General features: G+C 38.9%; 1 protein-coding gene across 2 annotated transcripts in view; it reads left to right on the forward strand.

Moving 5' to 3' along the window:
- Positions 1–587: 587 nt before the first annotated feature.
- PLD5 (phospholipase D family member 5) overlaps positions 588–18,960 on the forward strand; it is a 170,116-nt gene continuing 151,743 nt past the window's right edge. The window contains exon 1 of one of the 2 annotated variants that reach the window (XM_039388653.1): positions 588–1,135. In XM_039388653.1, coding sequence (XP_039244587.1) covers positions 950–1,135 — 186 coding nt within the window. In that variant the 5' untranslated portion in view covers positions 588–949. The remainder of the gene's footprint in view (positions 1,136–18,960) is intronic. The other variant, XM_039388654.1, reaches the window with a different exon arrangement.

Raw genomic sequence — 18,960 nt, forward strand, 5'->3', positions numbered from 1 at the left:
CTGCCCCGGGGCAAGGACCAGCAGCTCGATCAGGTTACGCCTGAGAGCACCGGGAGACCCTGCCCAGGGAGGGAGGGAGGGGAAACGGTGACGGAGAAGTGCCGCGGGAGAGGACGGCGCGGTGTCTCCAGCATCCGCAGACCCGCATCTCCCCCTCGCCGCGGCGGGGCCCAGGCGGGGGAGAGGGGCGCATTCCCCCCCCGGCCCGGGCAGGGCAGCGGGGGGCGGCCCCGGTAGCCTCTGAGCAGGGGAGGTTGGACAAAGGCTTCCAGGAGAGGGAGTGGCAGCCGGCTGCCCGGCCCCGCGGCGGGGAGCGGGCGGGTCGGTGCCCGCCGGGACGGGGGAAGAGGGTTTGAGTGAACTTCCCCACGGGAGCGGGAGGTGTCCTGTCCCCTGGGGGCGGGCACGGAGGCAGCGGCTCCTCTCCAAAGGAAACGGCTCTCCCGTACCGCTCGCCGCTTCTCCGAAGGTGGCTGCGGGGAGGGGGAGGCGGGGGAGGAGCCGGGCTCTTCCCCGGGCGGGCGGCGGCCCCTCCACTGCGCCAACCTGCAGGCGGGCTGGAGGCGGCGGCCCCGCCCGGCCTCGGCTGCTGGGGCCGCGCCACCGTCCCGGGCACAGCCGCACGCAGCCGCTTCCCGCTGTGTCGGTCCTGGACTGCAGCTTGCTGGGCAACAAGCAGCGGCATCTTGGAGCGCCTTCTTTCCCGAGTGCCCTTTCATCTCTCCTAGTCCGCTTTTCTCTCCTACCTACAGCCTTTTCTTCTCCCTCCACTCCTCCTATCTTGTTATTTCTCCTTGTCTCCCCCTTCTCTTACCATTTTTAGGTTTTGGGGTTTTTTTGCTTTCCTTCGTTTTCTTCTTCCCTCATCCTGTTCCTTTTTGGACCATCTTTGTCTACTGCCTCTTAATTTCTCGATTTTTTTCCTTGGACTTTGCCTTGTCATGTCAAGATGGAAGTCAGGCATGACTGGCTCTCCTCATCCCCCCATGAGGGCTTCGAGCAGATGAGGCTGAAGAGCAGACCCAGGGAGCCTTCTCCAAGCCTCACCAGAGTAGGTGCGAACTTCTACAGCACTGTCAAGCAGCAGGACTACAGTGCCAGTGTCTGGCTGAGGAGGAAAGACAAACTGGAGCACGTAAGCCAGCTTCTTTTGTCCCTTCCCCCTTTTTTGTTTCTTTCTAGACTTCTGTCTAGGTACTCCCATAGGCTATCTGTCTACCAGCTGGGGCTCCAGAAGAAAAGCGTTGCTCCAGTAATTGGGCATGGCATTTCCCAAATGATAGAGAAAGGAAGTACTCAGAGGTCCCATACTGGTCAAATACGATGTAAATGGGATGTCAGTACTGTTCCAAACCACATGCAAGTCTTTTTCTAACTGGAAATATTTTTTAACATTCTTAGCTAATTCATTCTTCTATTCCAGCAAATTCAGCACTGATGTGGGAGGAGAAAGATTGGGATGGTGCAGGTGGAGGTTAGAGCATTTATCTCACAGTGATTATAGTGTAGTTCTATAATAGCTAAAAGAAAATAGCTTTTACTTTTTTTTTTTTTTTTTTTTTTAATTTTAGCTGTGATTTCCCTCCCCTACCCCCCCCTTCTTTTTCTTCTTCATGCATGGGACTTTGAACATACTCAATTTATATGGTGTAGAGATTTCCTTCAAGACATCTCTTCCTGCAGCAGTAGTACATGACTTAACTAAGTATGTTTGATACCACAATAGAACTGATACTGTGGATAGCTCTAGTGAATATTTTATGAGAATTTAAGGTGCTTCTAAGTGTTCCTGTCTCAGATGATGTTTGAAAGCATTTTCCATGTTACTTGTAACAGCAAGGAAATGGGTTGAGATGACCTGCATGCAGTGTAAGAGTTTCCTGAATAGCTTATTAGGTGAAACCCATTGTTACAGTGTACAGTACAATCAAGACAGGAAAGTAGCTGCATTTACAGGGATGCAAAAGAGTGTGGATGGGCTTGCATAATGCAACAGTCTGCTATTCTTTACATTAGTGAATAATTTGCAATCACAGTCACATTGACTTCAAGGTGCACAGAAAAATATTTCTTGTGGTACAGCCACCTGAACTTTCTTTGAATAGGAATGGTCTGATTACAAGGATAAATTACCTTTATTATATGAAAATCCTAGATGGCATAGTAGAGTCCTTTAAAGATATAACCTGGAAAAAGGTCCTTTACCAACTAATTCATGGACTATTACCCTCCCTTCCCCCTAACCTGCAGAGTATTTTATTCCTCTTAGTGAAATCTTAAACTGGAGTTGTTTATACTTCCAAGGAATTGAAAAGAACTGATTATCTGTTGGAAATATCACATTTCAAATGTTGAGAAAGGTATTGAGTCCTATCTGCCTGCTAACACATGTTTTTGTGATTCTTCACACTGACAACAAGGCTTCACAGTAGTAAGCTTGTAAGCAGAGTATTCTCCCATTGTGAATCAAAAAGAAAGGTCAATGTCTTATCTCAGTACAGCTAAAACATAGAAAGCACCAAAATCTGAGCTGTGGCTTTTGTAACAGCTTTTTGGTAGATGTGCTTGCATGTTGGTATCTATGATCAAATTAATGAGCATTAATTGAGGGGGGGAAATAATCTGTCAACAGTTTGATAGCTACCTACTGTTCTGGTAGCATGTTCAGACACCTGTATTTTAAATCATACAATATTAGCGTGGACAAGGAAAATAAGCATTAACTTGTTTGAAGATTGAAAGTGCAAAACCTTTATTTTGTGTGTGGTTTGGTTGCTGGTTTTTGTTGTTGTGGTGGGGTTTTTTATTATTATTTTTGTTTAGACAGGATTTTGTCACAATTGTAATCTTCAATAACCCTGCAGCATTTCTGTGAAAAGCTTTCTCTGTAATCAATGTGGTATGAATACATGGTCTTCTGAGGATTTTCCTCTCATTTGAACTACTTATTTTTATTCCCACAGCCTACTCAAACAATGTAAAGAAAAAAATTGAAACATTGGTATTTCTTGCTTGCCGTGAAGTATTTATTTCATTTACATTTATTGTGAATACCCTGCAGTACATTGATATGTCAACAGCAGATATGTGAAAATACTTTGGTTTTATGGCTTAAGGTAGCTGCATTACTCATGAGTGTTATAAAAGACAGGCTACTGCATGAATGTAAGTAAAATGCCTATTTATTTATAAGTTCTATTTTGCTTATACAGTTTTGGAACAAGGTTGTTATTTTCTATTTTCAGGTAAATCTTTGAGGGTTATGAGTGTTCTCTTGCTAAAGAAGTTATTCCCTACACTCCACTTTTCCACTCCAAAACAAATTACTTTGAGGTGCATCATTTTGTATGGTTGGATGGTATAGTCACTGACATATGATAGCTTATGGCCAATATTGGATATGAAAATATGCAAACTTCATCAGGTGGATGGAGGATGTGAATGACATGTCATTACAGCTGTCTATGAGATAATGATGTTACTTGATACCTACAAATAAAATCAAAATACAAGGAGTGAGCATTCATGGAGGCACTGATTTTAAAAGTATGTCATCATAGACTTGATGCTATGCAGTGACAGATATAGGCAGAAGAAGGGTATATAGTGAATGCAAGTCAAGATATTAATGAACAGATTTTGAAGTATCATGTACTCTTTCAGCATTGTAGAGGGGGTTGGGTTTTGCTTAGTTGAAATGATTTCTTAAATTGATTTCAGTTGTAATAGGTATAAAATTGGACCAGTATATTTTGTTTCTTATTTACAGCAAGTCCCTGTAGACCACAGTAGGTATTTTATATTGACTTTTGTTAAAATGAATAGCATGACTTATTCATGTGCAACACTTATTAATCCATATATAGTTTGAGGGATTAAAAAACATCTTCTGAAGCCAATTTGTATCAAATAGTTTATGTAAAAAGGATCTCAAATATAGAAAATTTGTTTCTAGATTTCAAAACTGTAACAAAATTGTGAGGTTTGGTGTTGTGGTTTTTGGTCTGTTTTTTGTTTCTTAAACAGATCTCAGTTTGAAAAGTGTAGTAAAGAGGTTCAAAATTCAACTGCTCTATCTCTTCTAAAAGCACAGAATAACTTCATATGCACAAATATGATAGTTTCTTTAAAATAGTTCAGTATTTAATTATTGACTGACCATAGAGGAAGTCAAAATCTGGAACATACTGCTGGTGTCTTGCTAATTAATTGTTCTTCAAATGGATCTTAATAGAGTGTGTCTCCTCATTGGCTAGTGTTTTTTTGTGGGATTCTCTTTTTCCAAATGGCATCAACACAGCTTTTACTATACAAGATCTGAACACAACTCACCCCTGTTCTTCTGTTAACTCAGATGCTGTATTTAAGATTAAATGAATCTGCTGTAATATGTTTAAAGGTCCAATGAGGAGTTTTTGCTGAAGTGATGCCTCAGTGTACATGTGTGCTGTGGCCAAATATGTTGAAGATACATAAAATTAATGGAGGAATTACTAGAGATGTGAGGAATGCCGACACTGCAGATATGACCACAGCAATGTTGCAAACCTTTGGCTGAAATCCCTGAAGAGTTGAAATTGTTTAGATTCTGTGTATCTGCTTCAGCTAGTTCCTTGTGCTTCTTTGTGAAGTTATTAGCCTGGTGTTTGAAGTGTTGGAGTGAAAACTGTCTTAAATTTGTTTGTTTCTCTTTACCTGGTGTTGCCTTTTTTAATGAAATGTGAATTCTTTAAGAGGAAGAGGTGGAGGGGGAGAAAAAGTAGCTAACCTAATAGCCTTTAGCTGATGCGAGTTACCTATGTCTGGTTTAATTTACAGCAGCTCTCCATCATGTCTCTGCATCCTTCAGTAATGACAAGTAGCTTTCCTGCTTTCCTGGTACCTGAGCAAAGAATTCTAGAGAACTTAATTTTAAATAATCAAAGCTTAAAACAAAAGCTGAACAGATTTCTTTTTAAGCTACAACAGATATGCTTCAAACATATATTTGTTTTTATGACAAATACAGGTCTTCCTTCTCAAAAATGTAGTGGTGGTCTTTCTCTAATAACTTGTAAATTTAATTGTTTACTTAATTATGTTAAAAGATTTTAAAAATTGTCTTTTAAGAAACTGCTTCAAGACTGTAACTTTTGGGGAGATTGGGTATCAGGACAGTTTTATTTCCTGGCTATCCTCAGTCTGTTATCTTTAATAGAAGCATAATTAGGAGAAATTATTGATAATTGTTGCATCATCTCTAGTCTTTTACTGAAGTTCTGATCAGTAGCAAGGGCAACGTTGGGATTTTCAGATTCTAAGTACTCTTGCTGTTACTTGACCAGTTGATGTTATGCAGTTGCTCAGCACACTGCTATCCCTTTGGCAGCATTGCTACCCAGAGAGAAAAATAGCTGTGAGGTACAGGGAGGGCAATGGCACTTGGCAGCAGAGGCAGATATCTAATGTGCAAATGTTAGGCCTGAGATGTTTTACCGTGCTGCCTGACGAGGCCAGGATACTTCTCAGAGCCGCATGACCAAATCAGAAATAAAATATAACTTTAATTCACCTGTCATAATACCTTTATAAAGTCAAAATCCCAAATCCAATTTTGCCAGTTCATTTTTGCTATCCAAAAACTAGTAGGTCTCTTAGGTAGCTTTTATTTTTCTCTTTTTTCTTATGATACTAGAAATCGTTAACAAAAACATTGCTGGACAGTTTAAAAGTGCATTTCTGCTTTTGCATTAAAACTAACACAAATGTTAAAAGTCAGAAGACAGATTTGTAGTCATCAGAAGGATGCAGAAGATGCCATGTGTATGGCTATAACCTGCAGCACCTAAGCAAAGACGAGGAACATAGCTTGCTGTAAAGCAAGTAACAGGAGTAGAACTCAGTCAAGCCAAATCAGTTGCTGGACAGAGCCAACAGCTTCAACTTAAGGAAGAATGATGAAAGGATATAAATCAGAATTCAAAAAAACATTACCCACATTTCCAAAGCGGCCCTAGTCTTGAAATAAATGCAAACACCTGACTTTTTTTGAATTAAATGAGTTCATAGAATCATAGAATATCCTGAGTTGGAAGCAACACACAGGGATCATCAAAGTCCAACTCCTGGCCCTGCTCAGGATAGCCCCAAGAATCCCACCATGTGCCTGAGAGTGTTTTCCAAATGCTTCTTGAACTCTGTCAGGGTTGGTGCTGTGACCACTTTCCTGGCAAGCCTGTTCCAGTGCCCAACCACCCTCTGGGTGAAGAAGCTTTTTCTAATATCCAGCCTAAGCCTCCCTGATACAGCTTTGTGTTATTCCCTCAGATCCTGTTACTGATCACAGAGAGAAGAGGTCAGTGCCTGCCCTACCACTTCACCTCAGGAGGAAGTTGTAGGCTGTGATGGGATCTCCCCTCAGCCTCCTTTTCTTCAAGCTGAACAAGTCAAGTGACCTCAGTCACTCCTTTTAGGACTGAGCTAAGCTTGGGGAAAATTAATTTTATCTATTGTCAATTAAATGTAGGGTAATAAGAGACAAGGACAAGACTAAAACCACCTTTTCTTCTCCTCCTGTCTTTCCAGGCTTGGCTTTAATCTTTGTTCCTGAATCTTCAACCTCCTTCCGCTCAATCCCTTGAGTGGCACAGGGTATTTGGGAATGGGGCCTGTTTACTTTGTCTCTGCCACTCCTTCTTCCTCACACTGTTCCCTGTTGTGGTGTGGGATCCCTCTCATGGGATATAGTCCCTGTCAAACTGTTCTAATGTGGGTCTTTCACACTAGCTGCAGCTCTTCAAAAACTGTACCAGCAAGGGTCCTCTCCGTGGGTTATGCTCCAGGAATGGGTCCCCCATGGGCTGCACTTCCTGCTGGAGTCTGCTCCTTTGTGGGCTCTCCACAGGCTACAGCTTCTGCCCTGTTCTGGCACGAGCTGCAGTGTGGATATCTGCTCTGGTATGGTCCTCCATGGGCTGCAGGGGACCTACTGTCTTCATGGGCAGCAGAGGAATCTCTGGTCTGGCACCTGGAACCCCTACTTCCCATTCTCCTTTCCTGACCTTGCTGTTGGCAGGGCTGTTTCTCATACATTTTTCTTGCTTGTCTCATGTAACTGTTGTGCAGTGGTTTTTATCCTTATACGTGTTACCAACAGAGGCACCAACCAGTGCTGTTGGTGGGCCCAGCTTTGGCAAGCAGCAGGTCTGTCATGGAGCCAGCTGGAACTGGATGTGTCCAACATGGGGGCAGCTGCTGGTCTCACAGAGGCCACTTCTGCACTGCCCCTTCACCCCCCCAAAACCTAGCCATGTAAACAAAGGACACTAGTCCTAGAAGCACCTCTTCTTTCTCTGACATATGAGAAAAACTTTAAACGTTGCATTAATCTAACACGTGAGTTCTGATGATTTCGATATCAGTCACTTTGAACATCCAATGTTCTAAAGCTAAATTTAAAATATTTGAGGGGCATATTCACTGTAACAAGCTTAATTTATAGTGTCTGACTTTATGTTGTTGCACAGGAAAACAAAATATCTTCAAGTTTCAAAGTTGTACTTAAAATTAATTTATATGTAAATGTATAAATTTAATTCAACCCATTCAAGTCTTTTTAGAAATGAGGTCTTCTAGTTTCTGAAGAAAAGATCTAAATCTTAGTCTGCGTTTGTTCCAGATGTTGACTTCAGTGTAGGTATAGGAAAGATGCTTTTCACTGCTTTGCTTCTCCTAATGCTATCAGCATTAGGGAAAATCCAAATTACTTTTTTTACTCTGGTCATTCTTTTTATCAGTGTTGACCATCCTCGTTTAAGGATTTTGGAATAGGAGCTGCAGAAACTTGCAACCTAATCTCCTTGGCTGTTACACAACCAAATTCTTTGCAGTTTTCATTGCTTTGGTCCTGTAGCTGACCATTGACAGTAGCACTTTTAAGGGTAGTAGGAGTACTTAAAACGCTAGGAAAATTATTCTTAATTAATAACTCCTCACAAATGCAATCAATTCACTGTCTGGAGAGGATGCCCAAAGAAACTAGTCACTGTGGCAGATTGTGTGTTTAGCTTAGGCCTTCTTCCATTCTATAACCAGGAATGCTAAAATACTGAAGTGAAAATAACTTTACCAGACTATTAAAAGTTGGATACAACAGGTCAAGTCATGCCGATGATTAATAAACCTCACATTATTGTTGTTCAGGATGGGAAATCATACACTCTTAATCGTTCCTGAAGAGAGTCCGGTGCTGGTAATAGACTCCCTGAATCTGTCTTCCCTGATAGAATGCTTTCTTGAGGGACAAGAGATGGGCTTATAACTGCCCAGCTCTTGCTTTGCTTTTTTTGTAACATTATTTCAGGTCTGATTCCCATGCCTTTTTCACAGTTTCATTACTGAGAGGAAAGAAAATAGGCACCCTCTTAATATCTTGGAAGGTCCATATATTCTCTTACAAGGAATATCTCCTCTGTTATATTTCATCTGAAAGAAGGTTCTTAAAATGAGACGTGGATGCTTTATGTTGAATTTTTGCATTACTAGATGACAGCTGTTAGAGTGAAAAAGTGTAGCATTAATTTGTCCATGCAGTGACACTACTTTAGTGTCTGTAAGATTGTGTAGTCTGAGTGGACAATCAAGTTGCTTGCAACTCGTCCTTCACAGTTCTTGGGAACTAAAGTAGATTGCCTTAGGATATTTCTCTTAGGCAATACGTGCATGCTGGGATCCATATTCCCTAATCAGCCAAATCCAGAACCTGTGCTGCTGCTTGCTTGAGACATTTATGCCCAGGTGGGAACAATGTGCTGAATGTATAAGTAGGTATCTTACCCTGTGGGGATGCAGTTGATCTATTTATTGAGAACTGAGGCACTCACAGATTCACTGGTCATTAATGTTATAAAGGAAGCCAGTTAACCTACTCTTCCCTCAAAGTGACTTAAGTGCTGGGCTTCTTGAAGTTGCCTGACTGTATACTGTGCCTCGGTCTGCAGAGGGGCCACTCAACTAAAGAAATATGTACAGGGAGTTAGGACAACCTCAGAAGTTCAGGAGGTGGAAGAGAGGAAATGAAGAATACATTGATACCAGTGAATTGATTTAATCAGAAAACAATTTTTATTAGATTGGAAAATTATTCCTAGAGGATTTTTTTTTTCTGAATGCTTGTACATAAAAACCTATTTTGGTGGTTTGTTTTTGTTTTGGAGTTTTTGTTTTGGTTGGTTTGTTTGTTTGATTGTGGTTTTCTTTTGTTTGTTTGTTTGTTTTTGTTTGGTTTGAGGTTTTTTTTGTTCGGTTGGTTGGTTTTTGTTTGTTTTTGTTTTTTTTTAGGATTTGCTCTTCCAAATTCTTTAACTTTTATAAAGGCTTTCCAAATATGATGTAGGATTTGAGTATTTTTACAGGGACTTCTATTCTTTTGTTTTGATCAATGCACTGTGATTGTGACTGCATAGATAGCATCTAGCCCTGGACAGATAAATATCAGAGTGATATTTTTAGCAATACTACATTGGATTACTTTCTGAAGATGAAGACAAATTTACCGATTTTTTTCCCACTTTTGCCCAACCCAAAAACCCTCTTCTGTATGTGCATTATTTTAGGTGAATAAAGTTGTGCATTTTATTAATTTCTCACCTTAAAGTCAAGATTTTAAGAAAACTTAGTAAGCTCCATTTTTGACTGCATGATGTCAACATAATCAGGGCTTGTTTTATAGTTGATGAAGTTGTTGCAACTTATAAATACTAGCTATTCTCTTTTAATTTTTTGTTGCTATTTGTATTTCTCTATTTAAAGTTTAATTATAATTAAATGTTTAGTGGAATAAAAAAGCTAATGTAAATGAGAATTGCTGCTAATAAAACAAATAGGGATTCAGATAATTCCTACCGTTCTGATACATAAAATAGGCTGGATTTCCCCAAGGCATTTTAAACTGTTTGGAGCAGAACAAAATGTGGAGCAGTTCTGAGACAGTGATTGTGATCATCTTAAATTTCTTGATCCTATTGTTACTGTAATAAAGGCATATTTGCTTGAGGTTGAACTCTAACTTGGTTTTCTTAAAGTTAGTATATGCTGTAAAAACCCTGCCATAGTGAGCAGATTTATATTTATTTTGAAACGTGGGAATGTGTAAAAGTTAATAAGGTCTTCAGCACTTCCAGCCACAGTAAACATGGCATGTCTCACTACTGCTTTTCATGTTACAGAAATTGTGCTGCTGTCCATTAAGTTCCATGACTAATCCTTTCTAGGCAGGAGTTTTTTGATAAGGGAAATTATGTGCTGAATAAACTTCAGGCATCACCTCAGCTGAGGCTGTTTACTTACTTCTGGGAATGGTGTTAAAGGTGACAGTGATTTGAACACTATGCAACTTGTGCACTTTTGTTTGATCTTGTTCCAAAACCATGGTCCGTTGACTTCATTACTATGGATTTAAGCTCCCTGAGAGGAGACTGTTGATCAGCTCAGCTGTCATGGATTTGAAGCTAAAAAGCAAGTTCAATATATCATGCTAAGCAGTTGGAGGAAAAATCTGTCTTGGACTCCTCACCTTTTCTTGAGCTTTAAATCTCTGGATCATCAGGCTAGTTGCTGGATACATTATTTGAGAAAACTTTGCAGTTAGCACAGGGGAGAATCCTTGACAGGCTATCAAAAGGACAGAAAGCATTCTAATATAACAGATGGGATGTAAGAAACTGTAATGCCTATGTGAACATGAAAAGAATTATACAGATATAGTTGCTCACCATTTAAGTCCACCTTAAGGTTGTTTAAGAATGGAGAATACAGAAGGAAGTCAGTCAGATGCAGGATGCATTTGAAACTGCAATTATCTGCCAAGAATGGATACCTAAAGAAAGCTCAGCAGAACAAAGCTACCTGTGAAATTATTTCTTTGCTCCCCATCAGAATACTTCTGTTCCTCATTAGAAAGTGTAAGTGAAAAAGAATGCCCATCAATGCTACAAAGCAAATGAAACCTAAAGTGGAATTTGATCTCAGTTTAGTGAGAGCAGGTATCATCTTCTTTCATGCTTTGTGCTCATTTAAGTGGAAATGTGCACCTACTTCAGTGATAATAATTGGGAAAAAAAACCAAAATAAAACAAAAACCAAAGAATGAAACCTCCCAAAAACATTTTTGCCTCTTGTGACAAATTAATTAGGTGAGCAAAGAGAAGAATGTCTACTTGTATGACTGGTGGAGACTTGTATCAAGTTCTGCTATTCCCCCATAGTTGTTTGCTGAGGAGGACCACTAGCATCTAGAAACACTAAGAAGAAACAAAGTCATTAGGGGTCATATAGAAATTCTGAAACAGCATCTTTCCTGTGGCTTTGGCTGCTGCTGACAGAATTTGGCCTGTTTCATCTCTTCATGGGCAGTGATAAAATAGCCAGCAAAGTTAGGTTGTGAACATGAGTGGAGTGGAGTAAGTCAGAGCTAATTCTCTGTCAGTTTGCTCTAGGACTGGAACATAGGCTCTTTAAGAGCCTATGCAGTAGGATAGGTGGTGATTTCTATCTTCCTAAACAGAAGTTGATTTGCAATTGTAATCCTGTGCTGTCCATTTACTGTTACCTTCTGGAATAAAGTGTTTCAAAGGTTTCAAGCCAATGGATTGCCAGAAGTAGTGAACACACTGTTTCCTTTCTTCTCCTAAATCTGTATGTTCCATAACTTCTTCCTGCTTATTAAGGAATTGTCCTATGGCCTGCAGCAGTGTGTTTAGTCCTGTAAATTGTAATATGGAAGGCAGCTATCCACTTACTTTTGTGGTCTTTGGTGCCTTATGGAAAAGTATTTTCCCTGAATTTTCAATAGGATTCATAATGCTAAATTCTGGTAGGATAGTAGCCTATTCTTCACATCATATAGATGTGGCTTCAGTCATGGTTTGAAGTGTTTGCTTAACTATTCAGTTTCTCTATGTATCTTTTCATGGAAAACCAGTATATTTTGTGAACAGATGACTTTTGCTATTAACTAGCTAAAAAATAGTTTGGGGTCATGCATGCAACCCTGTGCATTAGTGCTGCTTAAAACAGTATGGGATGAAGTATATTCAATGCTGCCTCTATATTGGAACTGTGATTTTTAGATTCCTGAGAAGATGCATCTTTTGAGTAAGTCATGTTACATAAATAAAGATTATACAGACACCCACCCTGGTTACTGTAGGTGATGGGATAGTTCTGAGGAAAGATAACTTGAAAATGAATTACTTAAAACAAGCAAACAAAAAGAATACCAATGAATGAAAGGCAAACCATTTTGAAATTATTTGCAATTCGAAACTATGTTTTGGATGATTTGTTTGTAGAGCATGACTTATACCAAATCTGTGATGTTGAAGATTGATTGGTGCTTACTTGGGATATGGTGAGCATCATAATATATCAATACACCTACTGTTTCACGATTTTACAGTGTTTTACAATGATTTATTTTCTGAATAGTGACAACAATTCCTTTGTGTCTGTCATGAAACAAAACTTTTATGTATTTTGGAAAATGTTACCCTTTTGAACAAGGTGATTTCCTTTGTCAATGTGAGCTGCTGTCCCTGCAGGCTTTTCTTTCAATTCCCTATTGGGCTTGTGGCAGGCACCTAACCCTTTCTGTGTTATTTTATCCCGTTTTCTGCAGTATTGTTCTCTCTAAGCCTTTTTGTCATGGCTTAGTTGCATCAAACTCCTGCTGCAGAAAACTGGAATGTGTGAGACAGCATTCTCTGGCTGTGTGTATATGGTCTTAATGCTCATCAGCCTCAATCCATTTGTTTCTGCAACCATATGACAGCTGAAACCTTGGTCTGCTGGAAATTTCAATTTTTAAAAAATACTTCTTCTTCAGTGTGTGCACTTTGTTCCTCTGTTCTGTGTCTGTGCTGGGGCTGTTCCAGGCATTCTGTTTGACTTTAAATAACTGTTGTTCATATCCATTTTTAAAAATATACTGTATTGCACAATTGTCTCCCTTTTTCTTTCTCTGAGGTTGGGTTTACCTACCCAAACCAAGGCCTTTGGTTTTTCCTTTTTTTCCTATTAATTTCATCTTATCAGCTCTTTTGTGATGCTTAATTTTTAAATTATTTTTCTTTACTCCCTTGTCCCCACCCTGCTGGCTTGTCCCCTTGAACTTCTCTAAAAAATCCACAACCCTGTTTTGTTATTGCATGCCACCTTCTGCAGTGCATCTTGTGTGGGAAAATATGGTGATTGAAATATACGTAGGATTTGCAAAAATACTCTTCTCTTACAAGGTTTATACATGATTTTTATACTGGCAAGGAAATACTTTCTGAAGTTCTTTATTGATTTAAACTCCTAAATCCTGAATACGCACTTCTGAAAACCCTGAATTTACAAGGAAGATGGAAGTGTCTGAGTTGTGTGACATTTGGAGTTGGCCAACAGCCTTGGAAATGTGGTCTATAGATCTAGTAATTTAAAACGCAATGATTACATGAAGAGCAACAAAAGCTTTCATCACCAGTGTGACTTTGTAGTGTCTGCCAACAGTGTGTTCTTTCACAATCTCTCTCCTTTTGATTAAATGAGAGCTCCGATTTTTTCGGTGCAGAGGAATACAAGCAACTGTACCACTGTGCCTTAAAGGGAATGAAAAAAACCCGTTTCTCAGTCTTATGGAATCTGTTTTTTCAAGTGATTGCACATTTATTTTTGTTGTTCAGAAACAGACAACTGAGAGTGCATCTTTTCAAGTTAGTTTGTGCATGTAGTAAATAGGATTTTCTCTGAACTAGTAAGAAATTTGCAGCAGATGTTAGAAATGCCTGTTTATTATAGGAGTAGCCCTATAGTAATACTTTCTGATTTACAGGCCAGAATACCTAAGGCACACATGAAACATTTGAAATGTTTATGTGTTTTAGCTCCCAGGTTTCCACTGTATGCGTATGTCGTGTTTGTGTTGTTTTGGTTTTTTTTAATGCATTGCTTAAATAAGGGAGGTGAGGAGTGTGGTATTTTTGAAAGGCTGTAAGATCCTTTCCTGTTCCGACTAATGCGGTTATTGTTTTTGAGCTGTTGCTTTCTATGATTTCTCTTTTGATAAAAGTATCTCCCTAACAGCTACTTGTGTTTTGGGTTTTTTTAAATGCATGTTTCTCCAGTATTTGGAAGATGAAAAATAGTTTATAAGAACCTTTGTGAATGCTTGTTGCTTTGTTTATTCACTTTGTGATTCTGTTTGGCATCAGATGTTTTCAGTTTATTTCTGGACATTATTAATTTTTGATAGCATATCCGGCTACTTTGTTCAGGCTCTTAGCATGGAATTTCTGACTCTAGTAGAGTAGCTTGATGAGGAACCAATTACTGATGGGTGTTTGATTATTACCATCATGAAGGAAATACCTTCCCAAAATACCGTTGTAGATAATAGTTGCAAGTCTAATTAGAGACATCATGATGATGTAATCTGAAGACAACAGAACTGCTGGTACTGGCCTCTCTTCTGTGAGTTATATTGCTTTTACAGTAGCTTGTTCTAGCTCTTCTTAATTAACTTTAATTACATGTTATGTGATTAATATGTAATACATATGTGTATACTTCTAACTATTGAGCATGATACTGTAACTGAGAGCTTTGTTTAATCGTATTTATTGCATGTTTACCATGCATTGTGTTTTCTTTCTTTTTGTTAAAAAAAAAAAGAAAGAAAAAAAAGGAAGGCTTGGCAGCAGAAAGAAGGTTCTCTTATATTGTCTTGGGTGCTGCTGTGCTTTGCAGGAAGGGAGAGATGAGTAATTTTTGAGAGCAGCTGAGCCTTGAGACCTGAAGAAACTTTTAGGGTTGGAGGTGGGGCAAGCAGAGGAGAGGAACTGGGAAGCTTGAAGGAAACTAAAGGAAACTGTAGTCTGGAAGATTCCTGAAATGAGGAGAAAACTTGCTTGTAGTAGTAGATAGAAAGATAGAAGCTCTTTAGGATTCTGGAGATAAAACATGATTGTTCATGTCAACCTGTGAAAGCTTTTGGGTTGGATAGCCAAATCAGAGGAGAAGACCTGCACTGTGAGATGATAGGTACAAAATCTTTTTTTTTTTTTATTTTTTCCATGCAATGGGTTTGAGTTCTGGGTTCTGTATCAGCTTAGTACTTTTGTGCAGGCAATTAGAAATAGAAAGGTGGTGGGTTTTGTTTGGTTATTTTTCTTGTTGCTGTTTGGTTGTGTCTGTTTTTTTTGCTATACTCACTTTGGGGGACTCACTGTTTTCACCTGAAGGCTCTGGCTGAGGAGAAGCTCCATCATGAATCTCCACATACAAACTGGCCAAATGTTGTAACAAGACAAGAACAGTAAAAGTAACTTTTGTGGTTGACTCCTTGGAATAGTGGGCTCTGAAAACATACATGGATGTTGATGCAGAGATTGATTTTCTTTTTTAATTTATATTAGTATAATGAACTCTGGTGTCTTCCCAAGACATGGGGAGTCATTGGCTCGTTTAACTACCTTGTGTTACATACCTTCAAGTGACAAAAGTGGAAGCTACAGAAACCACCAAAGAGGGGAATATGAAGTATTTAGACTGAATAGGTGTCATTCTTGTTTTCCAAAAGCTGAGGATATTCTAATTGTGAGTTAATTTTTTCAGTCCTAATGCAGATGACAAGTTCTTTGCAAGTTTGTATTGGTTTAAATTCTTTATTTATTTGCAATTCAGGGTGTATAACTGAACACTAATAATGCTGTCTTTGCCTTGCTCTCTATTTTTAACGTTTGCTATCTGCAGAGAAGGCACGTAAGTATTATCTGAATGGCTACACAAACACTTTTGGCATAAGCCTTTGCAAATGTACATTTGCACAAATATTTCTGAGGTGAGCTTTTTTTCAATCCCAAAAAAGCCCATTCCAAAGTCTGTATGTGTGGATAGCTCCTGAAAACCGAGGTAAATTGTAATGGTCTCATCTGATTTGTTTAAATATACTTATTCTTAGATACAGGGTTTTTGGTTTCTTTTTGTAGTCTTTACGACAGGTAAGTTGCCATTTATTTCTGAAAGAATTCAAGCAGGTTTTCATACCACTTTTCAAACAAAAACTGCATTGAAAGTAGAATACCTTCCTGTCTATTATAAACCAAGATTACAGAAATAATAGTTTTTCTTTGTTACTGCTACCATATAATCTGTAACGTTGTTATACTACTTGAAGCATGTAGGGAGAACAATGCTGTCACCTCAGTCATAATTTTTCTGTGTGAATAACCCATTGCATGCTATGACTAGTGTCCATTTGTAATTTGAGTGACAACGTTGTCTTCCTGAGAGTTGAAATTCCTTCCTTTCCATTGTGTTTCATGAACACTTTCACTTGATATGGGAAACATGGATTGATATGGATATTTCAGATAATCAGGATTCTTTTCCTTATGTTGTGGGATAGGATGATATAAAGAGGATGGATAAGAAAATCAGGCCCAATGGGGACAAGTGTTTTATTATCTGGAGTTGCCTCCAAGTACAGTATTAATGTCAGGTATGGCAATACCAATGGTTTCAATTCTTAAATTACTTTCATTAGGTTTACATCATTGAGAAAATTAATTTTTGGTTGCAGATAAAAAGCATTGGATTGGTGAACATTTGAAATAATAGTGCTTCTTTCAGTTTCTTAATTCTGAATTCCTGACCATGTATGCATTTTAGTGGATATTTCAAAGTGAGGAAAAGGTGTTACTTAAAGCTCAAACTGTCTGCAGAAAATTCTTTAACACTTAGGAAACTGCTTTTTCTCCTATGTGTTCAGGTTTAAGGGAGTGGAGGTGTTGATTTTACACTTGCCTTTTCATTTTGTCATGTCTTTTGGGATCTTAAACGTAGAACTAGTTTATTTTCTTTCATTTTAATTTCTGAAAAGTTGTGAGATTTTTGTTGCTCTGGATTTGTACACAAGGTAACATAATCTTTTGCATGACTGTCTGTGTTACCCTTTGCCAGCTAATTCATCCATTCGCTTTACTGTGGACGTTGATTCTTTAGTATTTATATTGGTCCTCTCTCCAGTGTGGGACTTTACATTTACCATTGACATTCACCGGGCTTCTGTCAGACCGTTTCTTGAGACTGCTGACATCTCTCTGAATTGTGGCCTTGTGTTGCTCAGTACTGGTCCTGGTAGCAATCCCTGAGATACTCAGGTAGTATCTGGCCACCAGCTGACCTCTGTATGCTGACTGCAACCCCTTTAGCTCCATGGGTTGTACAATTTCTAACCCAACTTACATAGTTATCCAGTGCACACCTTGCCGATTTCTCTGTAAGGGTTATATGGAAGACTGTCAGAAGCCTTGGTAATGTCAAGCTATGCAGTGTGATTGCTTTCCTCTAGTCCACAGAGTTCACAGTCATATCACACAGAAGGCATTCAGGTTAGTCGAATACAATTTGCTCTTGGTAAGTCCAAGTGATGTCCTCATCATCTTCCTCACTTGCTGCCTTCTCTCTTCAAGTATGAAAAGCTTGGCCTCTCAGTGGCTGATTCCTGAGCCTGGCCTCACTTAGATTGTGGGAAATGTTTGCCATTTCTGACTCTAAGAAGTAAATGTAATTCCTCCCTGCACCTGCTCTTAAGCTCACCTGGCTATTACATTCCCAGAATTACTCCCAAGGCAAGCTGTGTGCAGCTACAGTGACTGTTACTCTGCCTAAGAGATTTGAGACTGTATTTGCAACTAATTTTTTTCTATTAGAGAAAAAATGTAACAGTAGAAGTACTACTTTGAGACTCAAAATGTTGATCACATTTCCTCATCTGCCAAAAGTTTTTTCTGTTGCAAAGTTAGCTTTGCTTAACTTCCTTGAAGTTTGCCTGGCTCCAGAAAATTGGCTAGTCTTTAAAAGAGTGGTGGAGCTGAGCAGAGAAGATATTATTAAATTTTCACTTTATTATGAGTTTATATTCAGTTTCTAGATTGAGTGTCCTAAAGTTGGCCTAACCTAAGAAATGTTTTGGTCATAGACAGGGAATAAGATCTCAAGACAGTATCTCAGGACTACTCCTTTTAAAGATAGAGTGGAAACGTATTTTATGTTTTTCTTGTGATCTTGAACAAGGTACCATACTCTCACTTCAACTTGTTTCTCTGCACGTATAATGAACTAATAACGGTACTCAGCGTTTTATAAAGGTTCTGGGGATATATCCAGTGAAGAGGATAAAATATACCTATGGACAAGTTGTGAGCCATATGAATACTTTAGATAAACGATAACATAAAATTTTTCATTTCAGCTCACCAGAATAAATGGTACACTGGAAATTTTAGATACAATTCTATGCGTGTCTCATCTGCAGGTTGGTATTGAAAACTAATCTAGCAATCATGTTGCTGCAGGTTGAGCCAAATTTGATGAAGAGAAAGGAGCAGTATAACATTCCAGCCCCTAAGGTGCAATCTCACAGGCTCAGCCAGGAGTTTAAAATATATATATAGGGTTCTTTAATACCTCGAGATAGCATCAAGAGAATAAGCCACAGACTTGTTCCCAAGAGGCACTTTTATTGATAATTTAGTGGAGAAACTAGAGGAACTTGGCGAAAGTTCAAAAGGGCAGCACACAAGCTAGACAAAATGTTCCACCACAATACTGTAAATTAAGCCAGCCCATTTTTGAAACAAATAGACTTCTCCATGAACAGAAAAATTCAGAAACATTTTAATTCTTTTTCTTCATTATGCTTGAGGAAAAAAAACCAAACCAAAACCAAACAAAACCCACTAACCTCTGAACTGTTCTCTGTTTTAACATCAGATTAGGAGAATACTGAACATAGTCAAGCTATGTACATGCATATTTCCTCCCAGAATATACAGTGTAAAACATACTAATTTTTTTCTAGCTATCTTTCACAGAAATGCCTGAAGAAGACAATCATAAGGAAAAACTAGAAAACTCAGATCATGGAGGAAAGAAGCT

This window comes from Pipra filicauda, unplaced genomic scaffold (assembly GCF_003945595.2).
Source record: "Pipra filicauda isolate LSUMZ 115617 unplaced genomic scaffold, ASM394559v2 scaffold122_size2191957_pilon, whole genome shotgun sequence".
Taxonomy (NCBI): Eukaryota; Metazoa; Chordata; class Aves; order Passeriformes; family Pipridae; genus Pipra; species Pipra filicauda.